Raw genomic sequence first — 16,051 nt, 5'->3', positions numbered from 1 at the left:
ATAGATTTGCAGCTCTTCCATTTCCAGGTCACGGAACATGCTGAACGGATCTAAATTGTATTTTTTTTTTTTTTTATTAGTACAAGTATAATCATATCTGTGAAGGAAAGATGGTTTTGTTGTAGTCCCTACAGTGGCTTGGTCTCCCAACCAATTTTCTTTTTGACATAATATCAAGGATGGTCTCTCTAGTTTGTATCTAAAATCACCGATGGTCCCTGTACTTTTTCTCTTCATAGATGGTCCATGTGGTTTGCGATTTGAATCACCGAGGGTCCTTGTGGTGCATATCCACAGCCTTGACGAAAAAAACCACCGGCGTTTTAAATGCAAATTACAAGGACCATTCTTGACGGAAAAAAGTACAGCTAATGATCCCGGTAATTTCTGATACCGGTGATTTTGATACAAACCACAATGACCATTCACGATCTTTTTCATCCTCAGGGTTATGTTTTGTGCAACTTACAATGCGACCATTTGAATCAACAGATGTATTGAACTTGTGTTTCATGCCTAAATGGTAGATCGTGTTTCAAATATAATGTCACACTTCTCGTTTAGGACCTTCAAATATAATGTTACACTTCTGGTTTAGGACTTCATCAAACAGTTGGAGTGCGAGATAAGTTTTTAAACTATTTACTCAGCTCAGAACGAATATATTAAATCACATTACTCGTTCAGAACATTCGGCACACACTTGTGGTGTGCAACACAGGGTTTTCTACACTCTATTACCTAGCTCATTAAATTTTCTTTCTACTTTGTCTATTGTCTACGTAAAATAAAAAATGTATATATGTCTATATGTGTGTGTGTGTGTGTAAACATTATAATCTCAAAGTTCATTACATGAAAAATAACATTATGTACCTTACAAGAGTAGAATCAACTTAATGTTTTGCAGTATCAAATCAGCAATGTACAGAGCCTGCCTAATAATTCATTAATCTGCAACTAAATATCCAAAAAAAACAATCATAAATGGATATAAGCATCGTCACTACACAGAATCAAAGTACATATTACAGTATGCATAAACAAAGGAACGCCAAATCAGATAAGAAGACGAGAAAATCACTAAAAAGTAAACAATTGCCTTGAACTAAATAAAATCTGGAACAAATGACATTTAGTTTGCCAACATTAAAGACTAGGTTAATGCAGTATTTTCATAAACGAGACTATAAGATCAAAGATTCATAGAAAAAGAAATGTTTTTACAAAATAGTTAGCACACATATAGTCTCAACTGCGTGTTCATACAACAAGATGATACATTATTACTTGATATAGTTCAAACACCAAGTGCAAACACAAAAACATATGAAGTAACAAAAGGGGACACATGATGTACGAGATGATAGGTGTGTGCAAGCATCAAATATCCTCTAGGGTTCTCCACCAAGCTCCACGCGCAAGTTGTCATATGGAAACACTTTTGGCGTCTGTTCACGATACGAAAACATACTAGCTATTAGTTTCTAGTTTCTACATGTGATAGTACTCGTATGATATTAAGACATTTATGCTGTTATAAAGCTGGTCTCGTAAAGACATTAATATGTAAAATGCAAGAAGAGAGAAAACAAACATATTACTACATATCATTGAGAATACCTATGAGTTCAAAGGTAATAACATACAAAATAAGAACTCTTAATAATAGAGGTAAAAACTTGTTGAATTTATGGATTCGGTATTATGAATACTAATTAATTATTAAACAAAGACTAGAAACAAAAAAAGAATACAAAATGCATCTATAAGCCAATAATATAAGCATGACCGTTTTTAATATGTCCACAGTTTCGTAATTCTTCCAGGTATGGAAGAATATTACCAAGAGATGCAAGTGATTATACATTTATACAATATCTGGAAACTGTAACTATGCTAGAAATTAAACATAATAATACTAACGAAATATGATAAAAATTATATATCTTACAAATGGTATCTTAGAAGCTTTGTCGTTCAACGTAGCCATCAATCCAAGTGTAGCGAAAAATCCCAATCCACCACATAACCACGCAAGTGCTTCATACTAAAAACACAAATAACACATCAATCAATTCAAATTTTTCACAAATACAAATCATACAAAATAATAAATAGAAATTAGTACCTTTCCAACAGTATCGGCGATTCGATCAATACAAGGTTCAGGAAATGAAGTTCCATTGTCCCAAACAAGCTCATCATTCACAGGCAGCTGAATCACACAAGTGAAATCATTTAATTTTTAAATTCAATACTTTATTCTCAAATGAATTTGTAAATCGTTACTAATTGAACCTAGGGTTTCGGAAGTAAAAAATCACAAAATTTAAAAATCAATTGTGTTGAGATTGCAACTTAATACGAGTTAATAAAATGAACTTGATCAGAGAAATGTATAAATGTATGGATGTAGATAGATATATTTAGATATGTATGAATTAAGACTTACAGGTTTATCGGGAACGATGTGTTTACCGACTGGTAAGCCCATACCGGAGCGTTGACGAAGAGAAGATGCGACGGAGCGTCTAACGACGCCGGTTCCGCCCATAATCTGAGACGCCACTTGGCTCAATCTTCCGGCCATTATTTTTCTTTTCTCCGATCAGATTCTACGAATTTTGATTGATGAAAATATTTGAAACTGATAGACTGATTTTGAGATCGGGTCATAGGATAGAATATGGATCGGGCGATGACGTATCCATATTCATATATATTTAGATTTTGTTCATCCATATCCATATCCATTTAGTTTCAAGTCATCCATCCATATCCATATCCAATGGATTAAGCGGGTTAATGAATATCCAATGAATATTTAAAAAATGTTGTAATATTTTCTAATATGCGATTAAAATAAAAACGTAGTATAACAAAAATAAATATAACATGATATAGTTAAAATCTATCTATAAGAATGTGTAATATTTGTCGAAGATATACCGAAATTTGTTAAATTTACTATAAAACATATATTATGAAAAACTAAATACGAAATTTGTAAGTTTATTGTGTTAGATATACGTGTTTTATTGTAATAGGGTTGAAATCAAAATGTAAATAAAATGGTAAATGAACTTGTAATAATAAATATGTAAGCGTATATCTATATTTATGTATTTCTATATGTATTTCGGGTGGTAATGGATATATCCATGGATGAAACTTTTCATCCATGTCCATATCCATATCCATTTAGATCATCCATATCTGTATCCATATTTATTTAAGTTCATCCATATCCATCACGAAGCGGATGGATCGGGTGGACATCCACCGGATCAGGTGGTCATTGCCATCCCTAATACTCACAGAAGAGTAATCAATAATAGCCGAGTTTTAGCCAATAATAGCCAAATTTAAGATTGGGGTATTGTTAGTGGGCTTAGAAAAGCCCAATAATAGCCAAGTTTAAGATTGGGGGTATTGTTAGTGGGTACACAAATCTAATTGATGTAGTTAGTTAGTTACCCTTTTCTAGTTTTCTTATATGATTGTGATTATGATTTCGACTTTTGACTGACCAATCAAAAAATCAAAACTCACCACCATTGAGTTTGACGTGACCACTTAAGAATCATCTTGTACCCTTGTTACTTTCTAAAACTCTTATCATAGTGTTGTACTGTACAACACTGTAAAGCATGTTTGGTTGTGTATGTGTAAAAAATAGTTGTGTACATATCATCACGCTATATATAAACATATACATATTTGTCCTTTGTTCAGCCTATCCGAAAAAGGTGATTATTTTTATAATGATATTTAGTGGCGGAATTTGAACCCGGTACAGATGAGGCGGGTGTAAAAATTTAATAATTGCTCATTGTCACCGGAAGTAAACACTAAAAAAAACTTAATTTTAAAATTTTCAATTTTTCAGTGTACAATTTTTTTACCCGTTAAATTCAGGTGGAGCGGATATTCCCTCCGGATACACTATATACCGCACTGTTCGCTGCCTACTGTGTTATCACTGCCTACTGTGTTATCACACGACCATTTCTGACCTTATTCCCTAACAACCCAAGATATTGTTAATGATGTTTAAACCCGCCACTTGTAAAGATATTTAGATATCAACTACTAGTCCAAAACTGACGTCAAAAAAAAAAAAAAAAAAAAAAAAAATACCGACTACTAGTCCACGTGATATGTTGCTATCTCTATCAGATTGATGTAGCTGTTATAATATTTCATAATCTTTATACCCTTCATTGTTATGTACGGACAAATAGGTAACTAAATCTTCTATTATTCTATTATCTATCTATTACTATAAGAATAAGATATATGAAAACATCAATGGTAAAACATAGCATACTCAACTGATTATATAATAAACTCACAAGATACATCATAACATTAACCATAATACTGGTAAACATAACAACACCCTTCTCACAATTGACAATAAAAACTTATAACATTACATGAAAATGAAAATGGAACTTGACAAGTATCAACTCAAACGCCCAATTGACTTTGCACCTCCAAAATGGTCTTAGCAGACTCTCGAAGTTTTTCCGTCTCCTCTTCGGTAAGATGTATATTCGTCACCCCCAAAACTCCACTCCTCCCCAATTGAGCCGGCAAACTTAAGAACGGCTCACCACCCTCAATGCCATAAAACCCCTTGGCTAGCACCGAAACTGGATGAATACTACGTTGGTCCCTTAGTATGCTTCTAGCTAGGCTAGCCACCGAGTAACCAATAGCCCATGAAGTGTAACCTTTCAAGCCTATAACCTCATACGCACCCTCCACAACTTCTTTGTGGATTTTCTCGAGCATATGCTTCTCGTATACAATTTGTTGCCTCTCTAAGAAGCTAAGTATTGGTACTCCACCTACACTTATGCTTGACCATAACGCCACTGAAGAATCGCCATGTTCTCCCACAATGTAAGCCTAAAAGAAAATTCACATTACAAATAAACGATGCAAATCATGCAAAAGTTAATCAAGTCACGAGCCTTTTCACTTTGAATTTGAGTGTCTTTGATAAGACTAACTTGTTGATAGAGTTGAAAAGCTTTTAGCTAGAGCGGCAGAGCTTATATTTTTATAACAGTTTGACATAAGCTAGCTGGAACTTAAACGTGTCAATCGACATAAAAGAACTAATAAACATTTATACATAAATATATAAGTTCTTATCTTATTTATCAAGCTACTTCAACTATCTTCTTTTTTCAAATCTTATTATGTTATTATAACGTTGTTACCAAACAACGCCAGAAGCTAGAGGTTGTGAATAAAATAAGAGTAAGCTCTCGTAAACTAATAACCAAAGGTTCTAGTAGATTATGTATATCCGAATTAGGAATGTATTAGATGTGGTATATATCTCTTGTAATTATAATAGGATAATATTTTCTTTTTTAGAACGATAAACTCACACACCCTACATAATTTTGACACGAATAAGGTCCCAAACAGAACTCGAACTCATGACCTCAAGGTAAGAGGAGCTCCTCGATAGGCCAATGGCCCTTTGGTTTATGTTTCTAATATACTCCATATAGGCTAGGTTAACCCTTGATTAATAAGAAAGATCAAGGAATTACTTTGTATGATAAACTTTTAAAAGTTGCATTGCTAAACATACCTTTAATGGTAATGTCCTAGACTACTTCAGTTATTTACTTAATATCCATCTCTGGTAAAGGTCTCATCCATACTTTAAAAAAACCAAAAACCATGTATACAAATGTAAAAAATTCGGAAATAAAAGAAAATAAATAAAGTTTCCTATGTATTATCCAAAAGACAGAACTGCAAAAAAAACAAATTACGTTTGTTCTCATTTCAGAGAATACAAGTTTCTTCCAAAAATTAAGGAGGGACATATATTTTGCTTTCATTTCAACAATTTAGGTTGTTCTTGGTTCACAAAATGAAATTGCAACACCAATTTCATCTTATTTTATAAAATTACCCGAATTAAAGGGACTCGTAATTTCACCTTTTACCCCCAAAATTACATTATCCCTAATATTCCAGCCCTAAATATTTACACAATATATTAAAATTCAAAATTTAAAATTAAATGTGCTCCTGAACAAAAAAAAAAAAACTTTTAGATGAAAATAAAATTGAAGTAATAAATAAATAGAAATTGTTTAATCGAACTGACCTGTACATCTTGAGCATTAAGATCGAGATGATCAGCAATCAAAAACCTAAACCGAGACGAATCCAGATTCGTCCCGGACCCAATAACCCGATTACTAGGAAACCCGGACAGTTTCCACGCAACATAAGTCAAAACATCAACCGGATTCGAAACAATCAACAAAATACAATCAGGCGATCCTTTAGCCAAAGGTGGGACCATCTTTGAAAACAAAGCCAAATTCCTCTGCAACAAATTAAGCCTAGACTCACCAGCTATTTGTCGGGCACCCGCTGTAACAATCACAAGATCCGACCCGACCGTACATGAATAATCAACTGACGCTGAGATTTTAGTACGCGGCAAAAAAGCTGCTGCGTGTTGAAGATCGAGCATTTCACCACGGAGTTTGTTGGCGTTTACGTCTAGTAGTGCGATCTCGTCTACTAGACCTTGAGTTAAAATGGTTTGGGCTATAGCCATACCTACATTTCCGACACCGATTACGGAGATTTTGGTGTTCCGGCTAATCGGTGGTGGTGGTGATGCATTTTGGATTGGTTTGAAGAAAGATTCGGCTATGTTTAAACCGTCTGGACCTAAAGTTGAAGATGAAGCAGTTTTTTGCATTTTGTTGTTATGTTTGTGTTTTTGTGAATTTGTGTGTGTTAATTTTTGAGTCATTGTTGGATTTGACATTGGTTATTTATAATGTGGGTAAGAATGACCCCACCTTCACGCGAAGCAGCCTGTGGGTAGGAAACTTGTCCGCCAATCCGTTGCCTAGCCCGTTTATTCTTTTAGGCCCCGTTTAACTCACGGAATTTAATGACATTTTGGCAAAATTGGAATTGAATTTATACACGCTTGTATCTAAATTCAATTCTTCGTGTCTGAACTCAATTCCAATTCCACCGAAATGTAATTGAATTCCGTGAGTTAAACGGGACCTTAGTTGATAACTTAAACATTCTTTTAGTAATAGAATGACCGTCGTATTAAAACGATAATAATATATAATTTCGCTAATATATAGTTTTGGTGTATACAAAACACTTTTTAATATTTTATAATTATTATATGCTTATCGAAAATTGATAAAATTTATTAAATTAAAAGTAAAAAATTAAACAAAACAAAACCACACATAACACAAAAGAAAAAAATATAACAAAATTCAAACGATGTTGTATATAAACGACACTTCAATGGCTATGAAACGGCCAAGATACCCTCCAACATTAGTATCTATATACAATATAGCGAAAAAAAACTTGAAGAGATAAAAATTTGATTCCAAAGAATTTGAAGTTTAAAATAGGTGATACTGACCTTAAGAAGTATGCACAAAAGTATAAATACTATGATCTACTTAAAAATTTCAATTGAAGCCCTAACTACCATTGAAATATTGCATAATCAAACCTTGCATAAAACATTACAATTACAACTATTATAATACAAATAATAAATATAGTGAATGACAATATATTTTATTGTGAAGTTCTATATTTTTGCAGGTATTCGGTTTCTGACAACTTAGGTGGTAGTTTTTTGTTGGTTTCTTCGGAGTACTTATTGCGATCTTGAAAGATCGGTGGATGAGCCTTGATGGGGTTAAATATGCTTAAGGGATTTGGTTTTTATTTGGTCGTTTGGAGTTGGTTGATTTTTCGTAGTGTTGATGGTTCAGTTGGTTCTTAATTGTGTAAAGTGTTCTACTCCAATGATTTTTTTTTATTTCAAGATTGAGTTATGTAATTTTCTTTGTGCAGGGCTTCGATCCAATCGTTCGTGTTTAATGTTGTCCAATGTGACGAGCAGATTTGTTGTGGTTTGTATCAGTTGTAGAATTTTAAGATCTTCATTGTTTAATTTAATTTTTATCACAATAAATAAAAAAATATGACGTATATCCCTTTTAAGTAATAAAAGGGTGCCTAGAAGGTGTTTGCCATTGACTATAAATTTTTGAAAAATTTATTGTTTCTAGAACAGTGTTCTCCAAAGTGCCTCTTAACACATGCTCGTACGAAACTTTAATCTCTCTAGAAAGCATAAAACATTCACTTCTATAAAATTGTCTACAACTTATCACTTACGACAATAATAGTTCATTATAGTTTATATTTTAGATCAATGTTTGACTATCTGCACAATTGAAAATATTAAATGATAAACTAGAGAAAAAACTTATATCGTATATTCGTGTATCAGGAAAAGTTATTCAATGAAGCTAGATTTGTTGAATGAGTCATATTCGAGTACATTTCTTATAAGTTGACTCTCTTATCATATTGTACGTCTAGTTAACACAATAGTTGTGGAATATATAGATAAATTAAATTACAGTATCATTTCACGTGGTACATCATTCGTTTTACATATGATTTTCGGTTGGATTCGCATGTAATTGGAGCCACTCGATATGCATAAAGGAGATGGGTTGCAGCTTTAGCATCCTTTTTTTTTTCTTTTGACAATTTTAGTTTTCTTGTAATTCTGATTTTTTTTATCCTTATGTCGTGAATACAACGAATCTAAGATCAAAAGTCCAAAAGATTTTATTTTATTTTTATGTATTTTATTTTTTTTAAATCAAGACCTTAAATTGTAGCTAATATTCCCTCGGGTGATCCCAATCGATGTTCAAAGAAAAAATATGGATTGAAAATGTGTCTCATTTGGAGATTTCCATGTTGGAATGGCATCAGGTCGTGTTTGGGCTGGAAATAAGTCATCGTGGACCCGAACCCGATTAAGTAACCTTGTCCCAAACCCAGACTCATCATCATTTACTTACTAACTGTCGAGTTATCGGGTTATCCCACGAGTAAACTGAAATCCCAATTTACTTAGTAACTCTCAGGTTAAAGGAGTTTCTTGCGGGTATCGAATATCATCGTTGTTAGTCATTCTCTTTCACCATTTTCATATTTCTATTTTTTTTTTCAATAATACTACTATAGAGAATACTACATCTAAATGACTATATATAAATATTGAACAATAGTACAAAATCACCTTCTAGTTTATATTTTAATTATTAAATATTATTATGGGTACGGTAATATTGAAATTGAAATCTCATTTGTTCAGGTATACGTGTCGGGTATCTAAACTCGTCCTCATACACGAACCCGAAAAAAAAAAGTCAATTCATACTTATAACGACCCGTCCTAATCCATCTGGACGAATACATTAAATTTGGTTACATCGCGAGGTACTTGACCTCTATATGATACATTTTTACAAACATTGCATTCGTTTTTAAAAGACAAACTTTCTTTACATAGAAAGTTGAGGGCACGCATACCATTTCATAATATATCCAACTATAATTGACTTAATAATAATCTTGATGAACTCAACGACTCGAATGCAACGTCTTTTGAAATATGTCATGAATGACTTCAAGTAATGTCTCTAAAATGAATAAATGCATAGCGGAATATTTCTTTCGTACCTAAGAATAAACATGCTTTAAAGTGTCAACCAAAAGGTTGGTGAGTTCTTAGGTTTATAGTAAACAATAAAATTCATCATTTTGATAGATCACAAGATTTAAATACAGTACACCTATCTCGTGTACGAAACCATATTTCATAATGCTTAGCAGAGTAGGTTCGTATCCTTTTCTCCCCCGTAGGTTGCCTCGTGATTTTTAATAATCGTACACATATTTCGTGTACAAAAACTAATACACATAACTTGTGTATAAAAGTCTTTCATACGAACTACAAACACCTGGTAATCGACCTTAACAAAATGCATCTAGAATATTCCCCGCATACCGGCATTCCGCACGGTCATGAAAAAAGCATACAATCAGACCACTCTTTTAAATATGATGGTTGTGTACACCTCACAAACAGATCATATCTTTTAAAGCTGGCGGTTGTATACCTATTTCGAAGTACTAAAGCAGTTCAAATTCTCTGACTGGGGCTTGTTAGTGCCCATAGATCTATCTTTAGGATTCGGGCTCGGTTTCCAAATTCTCAGATTACCAGACTAAAAGGGCTGATATCTGGTGTACTCATAACTCATTCGTAGAATGTTTTTAAGTACTTGTGTCTATCTCGTCAAACATTTATAAAAGCATTTCATGTATTCGCAGTTCAAAATATATTTTCAAAAGCATTTAATAAAGAAGTTATAAAAACAGCGCATGTATTCTCAGTCCCAAAAATGTAAAAAGTAAAAGGGAATCAAATGAACTCACGATACAATATTTTGTAGTAAAAATATTCATACGACGATACTGAACAATGCAGGGTTGGCCTCAGATTAACGAACCTATATCATTTGTGTATATATATTAATGCACATAATCGAAATCGAATAAGTTTATATATATAACCTATTAATGATATTATTTTTATATTAATAATATATTTATATTTCATATATTCCTTTTATATAATAAAATATTTTGTTATGTTATATGTGTTGAATATATATTTTTATGTATTTCATTTGTTTATTAATATAGTAGTTCTAATTATACTAAATTAATATTAGTGATGATAACAGTAATGATAATAATATTAATAATATACTTATGTTAATAATAACTCTATTGATGACAATTACAATGATATTAATAATAATACTTGTAAGGATATTAATTTTATTGTTAATGATAGTCATGATACTGATTTTTAGTAATTACATGATAATAATACTTGTGATAATATAATTAATAATACTTATGTTAATATTAACAATTCTATTAATTATAAAAAAAATATTAATACTAATTTTTAAGAAAATATTAATAATCTGTATAATTTTCATAATGATAATAATAATAAACCTTTTCATCATAACGATAATAATATTACAGTGTTAAAATAATAATATCATATCTAATGCTCATAATAATCTTAATAATAGATATAGTACTTATAATTATGATATTAATAATAATAACAATTATGATACTTATAATAATACTTATAATACTAATAATTATTATAATAGTAGTAATTATAATAATAATAATACTAAAATGATAAAATTTATAATAATATTAATAATAATGATTATAATACTAATAATAACAATCATAATAATAACAATAATAATAATTAACAATAATAATAATAATAATAATAATAATAATAATAATAATAATAATAATAATAATAATAATAATAATAATAATAATAATAATAATAATAATAGTTATTAATAATAATTAATGATATTTGAAGGGTTACAACCTTTGTAGAAAGCTTTAAAAAGAATACGCCACTGGAGGGACTCGAACCCGCGACCTCTTGAAACCCGACAAACATCCTAACCATTCCTCTGTCACGTATCATCTGTCTATTCTCATATTCGAATTTAATTAAACCTATTTTTCTGCTTCCCCTTATTCCCTCTTCTTCATTAACCCGTCGACTAAATCCTCACACTTATAATCATAAATTTATGTTCAATTAAGACTCGTAATATGATGTATAAATTAAACAGAAAACGATTTGTGTGATAGTTGTTTTATTAACAGAAAACGAAAAAAAAAATCATAACAGACCCGTCGAACATCTTTATGAACTCAAACTCCCATCTCAACTTCTAGGACGTTTTAGATCATGATTTCTAAATGAAATTAATTCTAAATAACTCCTTGAAACTTTCTAAATCATTCATTTTAGCAGAAACATTAAAACCAATACGAATTTTGCGATGAACTCATAGTTTAACTTTTTGGATTTAAAGTTTGACTCGAAAATTCAGATTCAATAGAAGAAATTGGAAGTTTAGCTTTTGAAAATAGTTTGAGTAAACAATTCCTAACAAAATAGCATTTATGTATTTTGAAATGGAATTCGAATTCAACATTTTTAAAATTTTTATCAAGAACAGAGGAATATGCTTGTGTTCTTGATATTTCTGTTTAAATTCGATTGAATAAAACGATTAAGAGTAATTGTGATTGATAAATGATAATGAGGGTGAAAGAACTGAATGAATATCTTAGTATCACTGAATAACTCAATTGCTTTATAGCCAAAATGGTCGACAGGTTCGATTAAATCAGAAAAAAAAAAATAAATAAATAAATAAATAAATAAGAATAAAAAGCAGATGGGGACGTTCAGCTGTTTTCATTTGGATTTATGAGTAAAAATCGACAAGAAGAATCATTTAGAGGATATCCAAACAAAATAAAAGAAAACTCGATTGATACAGGTAACCAATTAGTACGATTCTTATGATTTTTATTATTTATATATAATTAATATTATTAACTAATAAATATATTATTAATAAATATATGGATAATTTTATTAATAATACGAAAATAAAAATACTAATAATAATAGTAATAGAAATAATAATATTAGTCAAAATAATATTAATATGAATATTGATAAAAGTAATAAAATTAATGAAAATAATAATTTTAAATAAAAATGATAATTTTTAGTAATGATAATAATAATAATAATAATTATAATAATAACTAAAATTATAATTTTATTACTAATTATAATAATAATAATATTAATAATGCTAACAATTTAAATGTACCAAATTTTATATCTATATATATATAGTGATACTAATAATACATATATTAATATTAATGTTAATATTAATATTAATAATAACAATGAAGTAATAATAATAATATTAGTATAACAACTATACTTATAACTTAATATATTAGTATTACATATTATTGATTATGTAATATAACTAGTATAATATATATTATATAATTTCTTATATTGGGTATTAAATTTTATATATATTAATATACATATAATAATAATTAAGTATAGATTTCTTAAGTATATTAAAACTACTATATATATAATTATATTTTTAATAACAAGCTTTATTACTTAGATAAATATATTAGTATATATATATATATATATATATATATATATATATATATATATATATATATATATATATTGAAACAATAAACTTAAAGTGTAATATTGTAAATTTAATACTTTATTAACGTTGACATATCATGTTTGAAATCACTTATGTTTAATATACTCTAACTATTCCAAATAACAAGTTATAGTTATTTTAAGTTATCTTAAATCACATAATAGTTTATTAATATATTTATTTATAAGTAATTATTTATATATACAATTTTGTTTACAATTAAAAGTTCGTGAATCGTCGAAAATAGTCAAAGGTTAAATGAATATATGAAACAGTTCAAAATTTCGAGACTCATTATTACCGACTTTGCTTATCGTGTCGAAATCATATAGAGATTAAGTTTAAATTTGGTCGGAAATTTCCGGGTCGTCACAATACTTGGGCCTAGACCCGAATACCCAGACTCGAACTGGTCCAAAATGTCGGGTTTTCGTATTTACCATTGGGTACCGAACCAAAGAGGCATTCGAGCGGGCGCGTGCGTGAAAATAAAAAGAAGTTTTCAATTCCACGCATGTGATGTTTGGACATAGAATCGAGTCCCCAAAGGACTAAATGCGTAAACTTTCCAACAAAACATATGGTAGAACAAACACAACTTTTATACGAGCGTCGAGAACCTCGACCCGCCTACTCGGGTCTTGTATGGAGTGGAGTGACTATTCTAAATCTCCTATTCTCTAAAACCAAGTCATGTACTGTCCGGTTTACCTTTTTTGCCATCCCTATTTCCAAACATCCAACCACTAAGTCACTCTTTGGGTTCAAAGGATCTTAAGAGAACTAATTACTTTATGAAATCGTGGTACGGAACTGAAAACGAGTCAATAAATTTATAAAAGATTACACAAACAAAATGTTCATATAATAAGCATTCACGAAAAATAATCAAAATAAGAACGGAATAGTAAAATGATCAAACCTTTTGGAACCGGAACAATTTACTTAAACGAATTTTTTTCCCTGTGTACAATGGTCCGAAGTACTATAGTCGGACTTGAATTGGGCAGACCTTGTTGCACATGTGAGGAAACGGAAACGCTTGTGAGTGTGTATTTTTATACAACTTGTGTGTTTATGCAAACTTTAAAGGCTTCTTTTTATAGTGGAAACTATAATTTTAAGTTCGCTCCCACTCTGGTGTGAGACAACTTATAAACCCTTTCAGATTGTTCACCAAACAAACAACTCTGAGATACGATATCTCGTTCGCCTTTAATTTGTTTTGAACACACCTTAGCTTGTATTAAAGCCCTTGTCAAGGACCACAAAACCCATTAACTAGTTTTTAATATATATCGCTCTATCATAAACATTACGAAGTATTAGATTGGGAATCATATAGTTATACTTGGTGCTATCTTATAAGATACTCTGTCAATACTGAAATTCTATTTATTCTTATAGTACTAGTGTCTTCGGTATTTGTTCTGTACAGTTGGTTCATTTATATAAGTTCTTTTGCTCTTTAAAATACATGATTTTTCGCGTCATTCGATGATATGATGACACGGTTGGTCGGGGAGAGCGAACTAGGTAATGGATCCGCTAACGTGTTATCTTACAAGATTAAGAATCGGTCTGGAAACAACTCGTTGGAAGAGACGGTTAATTGAAAACTGAAAAGGGCGGGTCCTCGAGGTTGATTATCATGGTCCGTCTTGTGTCTCTTCGCTTGATTTCGGTCCTTGTATTTTTTATCTTTGTCTCGATTTTTGTTTGGTTAATATGTTTGTAAAAAAGTTTCGAGACATTAGGGAGACTCGCTTGTATATAATGTTGGTGATTTTAGTGTCATCCAACTATCATTTTTGCTGATTGTGATTTACTAGAAAGCATGAGTTGACTAGTGATACTTAACATGGGTTCGGTGTGTGCGGAGTGCATGCCCATAAGAGTGAACTAGACACTGACTGTGATGACCCGTCCAAGTCCATTTGGACGAATACATCATTCATTGATTTCATAGTGAGGTTTTGACCTCTATATGAATACGTTTTGTAAACATTGCATTCTTTTAAAAAGGCATACCATAAATGAATATATAAATCCAAGGTTTTCGACATCTGATGATTTCTATGTCTAGACAATCACCGTATATAATAGTTTTTAACAATACATCCGTTAACAATACAGTCAAATAAGATACATGGTGATGATTTTGTGAATGCAAAGTTTTCTCGAATAAAGCATGTATGACTCCATGCACATAGCTTGTATAACGTATAAGTAAACAGCGGAAGACTTCTAGGAACCTGAGAATAAACATGCTTAAAAGTGTCAACACAAAAGTTGGTGAGTTCATAGTTTTAATGTTGCGCATAATCTGTATATAAAGGTAGATCACAAGTTTTTAGTTGTTTCATCCAGAAACGTTTATCAAAATATTCTACGAAATTGAGCACCCTGGTAACTAAACTTAACGTATATATAATTTGTACCCTTTGTATAATCATCTTAATAATACACGCAAACCAACGTGTACGCTTCTCAAATAGCATACGTCCGTTAAAAGGCTAGCGCTCTAGCTCAGACAGGGATATCAAGCCCTATGGATCCATATACTACTACTCGCGCCCACTAGTTCTTATAACTGGCAGTTACTAGTTACCAAAGCTAAGGGATTTTCGGTTCAAACTCAATGTAGAATTTAGTATGTACTTGTATCCATTGCGTATAAAATAAAGTGCATGTATTCTCAGCCCAAAATATAGATTGCAAAAGCAATTAAAAAGGGAGCAAATGAAACTCACCTTAGCAGCACATAAGGTTATTCACTGAAATGTGATCGAAACTCGAAATGCAAAATTAATCGTAGATCTCAACCTAGAGAACATATGTTAGTCAATACATGTCTAATAAGCTAGGTTGGGTCATAGTGTATCATAATCCTAATGCTCGAGACCGACATGCAAAAGTTAACAAAAGTCATCTCAAAAGTCAAATTGACCCACTTTGATCTTTAAATATATACATGTTTATTAACATAGTATAAGTCTTGA

At 30.8% G+C, this 16,051-nt stretch overlaps 2 protein-coding genes across 2 annotated transcripts; both read right to left on the bottom strand.

Annotated features, from left to right (window-relative positions):
- Window positions 1-1,202: 1,202 nt before the first annotated feature.
- On the bottom strand, window positions 1,203-2,689 carry LOC139855566 (NADH dehydrogenase [ubiquinone] 1 beta subcomplex subunit 8, mitochondrial). Its single transcript, XM_071844804.1, has 4 exons — window positions 2,456-2,689; window positions 2,132-2,218; window positions 1,955-2,050; window positions 1,203-1,451 (listed from the first exon to the last, which is right to left on the bottom strand). The coding sequence occupies exons 1-4, from the start codon at window positions 2,591-2,593 to the stop codon at window positions 1,395-1,397; spliced, it is 378 nt and encodes a 125-aa protein (XP_071700905.1). The 5' UTR covers window positions 2,594-2,689; the 3' UTR covers window positions 1,203-1,394.
- A 1,634-nt stretch (window positions 2,690-4,323) lies between these two features.
- On the bottom strand, window positions 4,324-6,786 carry LOC139852758 (L-lactate dehydrogenase A). The gene is made up of 2 exons (XM_071842088.1): window positions 6,149-6,786; window positions 4,324-4,920 (listed from the first exon to the last, which is right to left on the bottom strand). Exons 1-2 carry the CDS (start codon window positions 6,755-6,757, stop codon window positions 4,477-4,479), a joined length of 1,053 nt encoding a protein of 350 aa, XP_071698189.1. The 5' UTR covers window positions 6,758-6,786; the 3' UTR covers window positions 4,324-4,476.
- Window positions 6,787-16,051: the final 9,265 nt, after the last annotated feature.

This window comes from Rutidosis leptorrhynchoides, chromosome 6 (assembly GCF_046630445.1).
Source record: "Rutidosis leptorrhynchoides isolate AG116_Rl617_1_P2 chromosome 6, CSIRO_AGI_Rlap_v1, whole genome shotgun sequence".
NCBI classification, from domain to species: Eukaryota; Viridiplantae; Streptophyta; class Magnoliopsida; order Asterales; family Asteraceae; genus Rutidosis; species Rutidosis leptorrhynchoides.
The sequence above is the reverse complement of the archived record's forward strand: the minus strand, read 5'-3'. Positions and strand labels throughout refer to the sequence as shown.